Below are 4238 nucleotides of genomic sequence, written 5' to 3'. Positions count from 1 at the left end.
TCTATCAAACATATCATTTTCAGAATGTCTGTCTGTCTGTCTGTCTGTCTGTCTGTCTGTCTGTCTGTCAGTCTGTCTGTCACAGCGTTTCTCCTCAGTGGCTGGAGCAATTGATCTGAAATCGCATCACCATTAGCATATGAACACACCTGACATAACTGTGAAGCCCGTTTGTCACTTTCACAAATCATATGCTGTATATTAGCATTTTTATGGTGTATCTATATCTATTCTGCATTTAGCATGAGGCATATCTATTCTGCATCTAGCATGAGGCAACATGTTTAACCAGCTGTGTGTGTGTGTGTGTGTGTGTGTGTGTGTGTGTGTGTGTGTGTGTGTGTGTGTGTGTGTGTGTGTGTGTGTGTGTGTGTGTGTGTGTGTGTGTGCAGGCAGGAAGGCCGGGGGGGGGGGGGGGGGGGGGTTGTCTGGCCCTATTTCTTACATTGATGCTCCTACATATTATCATGCAAGCACCAGTTAAAGTTATTCCATCCCTCATATACTCTGTGCAGAGTGCACATCCCATAACCCACACACTGCACATCATTTCCGAGCTCATATCTTTGAACGGGTAAGGGCTAGTAATACAGAATCGGCAAGTATTTGGGAAGTAAAAGACGTGTCTCTTTCTTAAGTGCAGGACTTGAGTAAATGCACCGCTTTACTTTCCACCAAAGATTGTTAGCCCTCATTTGATGGTACAGATAGGTATTTATACAGTAGCTACAGTGGAGAGAGACAGGAAACATGGATAGAGTATTAAGGAAGTGACATGCAGCAAATGGTCCGGCTGGCCAGGAACCTAATCTCCGGTTTACTGGAGGCATTTGAGTCCATGCCAGGGCTCATCATGTCCGTAAACTCCTGACAAATGGGTCGTACGTGGCAAGACTTCTCCTCTGTTACGGCCCATTTGGCCTGGCCTCTAGGGCCTGTGGTGTCCATATATGGACACACTTCCTGTGTGTGCTTCTCCCACAGAGCCTATGGGTGTCGGCCCATTGGAGCTGATAAAGATTAGGTGCATTGGGAGCACCTGGCCAGTACTCCATGGATCCCTATATAAGACTGGGTGGCAAGCCAGTCTCTCTCTCCCTCTCCAGACAACAGCACCCTTTGTTTGTTTTCCCTTAATATGTAGGAGCAGTGTCCAAAAATGTGTTTTGCAAAAATCAGCCTGATGGTTGCGCTAGATGGGACAGATGCATGTTGATCACATGACTGTATAGATACTGTGTACCGCTTTGCCTGATTTTGTAGGAGCAGTGTCCAAAAATGTGTTTTGCAAGAATTTGCCTCATGGTGGCGCTAGAGGGCCATGTGAGAAATGAGGGGTGGAGGTTGTGGTTTTGCAGCCAAGGAGTGTGTGTGCAAAGTTTGGCATGGATCGGAGCAACAGTGGCAGACATAGGGGAAAAGTGTGACTGACTGACTAACTGACTGACTGACTGCCAGTGGAGGTTTTGATAGTAACTGCGACCTGACGGTCGCAATAATAACTAGAAATACTGTTCCTACGAAACAGTGTGGGCTCGTTTGTGACCATATTCTGCAGCGTGCTAACTGTCATGTGAAGCTCAACCAATACTCCAGCTAACACCACTCCCAGATTGTCCGCACCTCATTGGCTAAGGGCCCTGCCTTTGTACTGTCAGCGACAGAACTCACTATATAAATAATGAAGATAACATGGTGTTCTCGCCTTTCAGGCAAGCCCACAATAATAACTAGAAATACTGTTCCTACGAAACAGTGTAGGCTCGCTCGTGACTATATTGAGCAGCGTGCTAACTGTCAAGTGAAGCTCAACCAATACTCCAGCTAACACTACTCCCAGATAGTGTTCTCACCTTTCAGGCGAGCCCACAACTAGAAAGATGCAATTGGAAATTGCGAGTGTGGTTGCTGACGGTTGCTGACTATATTCTAATCTACAGTAAGCTAACTGTCATGTGAAGTTCGACCAATTGATTCCCTATTGATTCCCACTCCCACTAATTCCCTACTGATTCCCACTCCCATTGATTCCCTATTGATTCCCTATCCCTGCCATTTCCAATGGCAGCGGAAAAGTTACCCTACAAGTCTATAAAGTTTCCCCAGGACTATAATGTGTTGCCCTGTTGGGCAACCACACTAATAATAACTAGAGATACTGTTCCTCCGAAACAGTGTGGGCTCGCTTGTGACTAAGCGTGCTAACTGTAATGTGAAGCTCAACCAATACTCCAGCTAACACCACTCCTAGATTTTCCACACGTCAATTGTGCCTCATTGGCTAAGAGCCCTGCCTTTGTACAGTCTGCAACAGAACTCACGCGACGGAACTCACTCTATAAATAATGAAGATAACATAGTGTTCTCGCCTTTCAGGCGAGCCCACAACAATAACTAGAAATGCAATTCTGTGAAATTGCGAGTGTGGTTACCTATTATGTAAAGGCTGGATAGCCAAAATGGCATGTGAAGCTTGACCAATCATCAAGCTAGCACCACTCCCCATTGAAATCACCAGGCTTCCTCTATAATGCTGACGGGTCACAAAGAATGCTGCTTCCTGATTGGCTATGAGTTTACCCAGAACATTTGATGACGTCACTCTTGTGTTTTTCAAGGGTTTCCCCATTGAATGACATCAACGGATGCTGCTTCCCGATTGATTACGAGTTTATACAGAATGGTCTAGAACTATAGTCCATATTTGGGCAATTGTTTGTGCTACATCTGTGCTCACGTCACGCCTATAAGGCATTAGCCTATAAAGAGTAAGATTACCGTAACTGGAACTGGAAGACAATGGCCGATTGCAACGCCCTAATCGACAGGTTACACTCGATCGTGAAGCGGGAGGTCCGGGAGAGCGACGAGGAGGCGATCCGCGTCAAGGAGCAGAGCATCCTGGAGCTGGGCCGCCTGCTGGCCAAGACGGGCCAGGCGGCGGAGCTCGGCGGCCTGCTGACGTACGTGCGTCCCTTCCTCAACTCCATCTCCAAGGCCAAGGCGGCGCAGATGGTGCGCGCACTGCTGGACCTGCTGCTGGACATGGAGGCGGCCACGGGCCAGGAGGCCGAGCTGTGCCTGGAGTGCATCGCGTGGGCCAAGGTGGAGAAGAGGACCTTCCTGCGGCAGGCGCTGGAGGCCCGCCTGGTCTCGCTCTATGTGGACACCAAGCGATACACCGAGGCACTGCAGCTGGGATCGCAGTTGCTGCAGGAGTTGAAGAAGATGGACGACAAGGCGCTGCTGACGGAGGTGCAGCTGCTGGAGAGCAAGACCCACCACGCCCTGAGCAACCTGCCCAAGGCCCGGGCAGAAGTGAGCGCGGCGCGGGCAACGGCGAACGCCATTTTCTGCCCGCCCAAGCTGCAGGCAGGGCTGGACATGCAGTCGGGCATCATCCACGCGGCCGAGGAGAAGGACTGGAAGACGGCCTACTCGTACTTCTACGAGGCCTTCGAGGGCTATGACTCCATCAACAGTCCGCGGGCCATCGCAGCGCTCAAGTACATGCTGCTCTGCAAGATCATGCTCAACGCAGCGGAGGACGTGCAGGCGCTGATCAGCGGCAAGCTGGCACTGCGCTACGCGGGGCGACAGATCGATGCGCTGAAGGCCGTGGCGCAGGCCAGCAAGAACCGGTCCCTGGCCGACTTCGAGAAGGCGCTGACGGAGTACCGGGCAGAGTTGAGTGACGACATCATCAGCACGCACCTGACCAAGCTCTACGACAAGCTGTTCGAGCAGAACCTCGTGCGGGTCATCGAGCCCTTCTCCCGGGTCCAGATAGCGCACATCTCCACCCTCATCAAGCTCTCAAAGGGGGATGTGGAGAAGAAGCTGTCGCAGATGATCCTGGACAAGAAGTTCCACGGCATCCTGGACCAAGGCGAAGGTCTGCTGATCATCTTCGACGAGCCGCTGGTGGACAAGACGTACAAGGCGGCGCTGGAGACCATTCTGAACATGAGCAAAGTGGTCGACGCTCTCTACAACAAGGCCAAGAAGCTCACATAGACACTGTTGACCATAGGGCTGTGCGATATGGTGATAAATATCGTTGAGAGACGATGCAATGTCTTTACGATAAGCCTTTTCAGAGATCTGATGAATTGTTAATACAGAGAATCCATTGTAGAACTCATTTAAACCTGCATTTTAATCTAAATCATTAGGTTCTCAAACTTTAAAATGTCAAGGTCTCCCCTTTAACTCTTGCGGGTCCATTTGGTTTCATT

The 4238-nt window shown here is 50.0% G+C and overlaps 1 protein-coding gene across 1 annotated transcript; it reads left to right on the top strand.

The window, feature by feature from the left end:
- Nucleotides 1–2799: 2799 nt before the first annotated feature.
- Nucleotides 2800–4017, top strand: LOC308295751 (26S proteasome non-ATPase regulatory subunit 11A-like; the record flags this gene model as incomplete). The annotated part of the gene is made up of 1 exon (XM_080738799.1): nt 2800–4017. The coding sequence occupies one exon, from the start codon at nt 2800–2802 to the stop codon at nt 4015–4017; it is 1218 nt and encodes a 405-aa protein (XP_080594925.1).
- Between the last annotated feature and the right edge of the window lie 221 nt (nt 4018–4238).

Source organism: Nannobrachium achirus (genome assembly GCF_963921795.1).
Source record: "Nannobrachium achirus genome assembly, chromosome: 12".
Lineage (NCBI taxonomy): Eukaryota > Metazoa > Chordata > Actinopteri > Myctophiformes > Myctophidae > Nannobrachium > Nannobrachium achirus.
The sequence above is the reverse complement of the archived record's forward strand: the minus strand, read 5'-3'. Positions and strand labels throughout refer to the sequence as shown.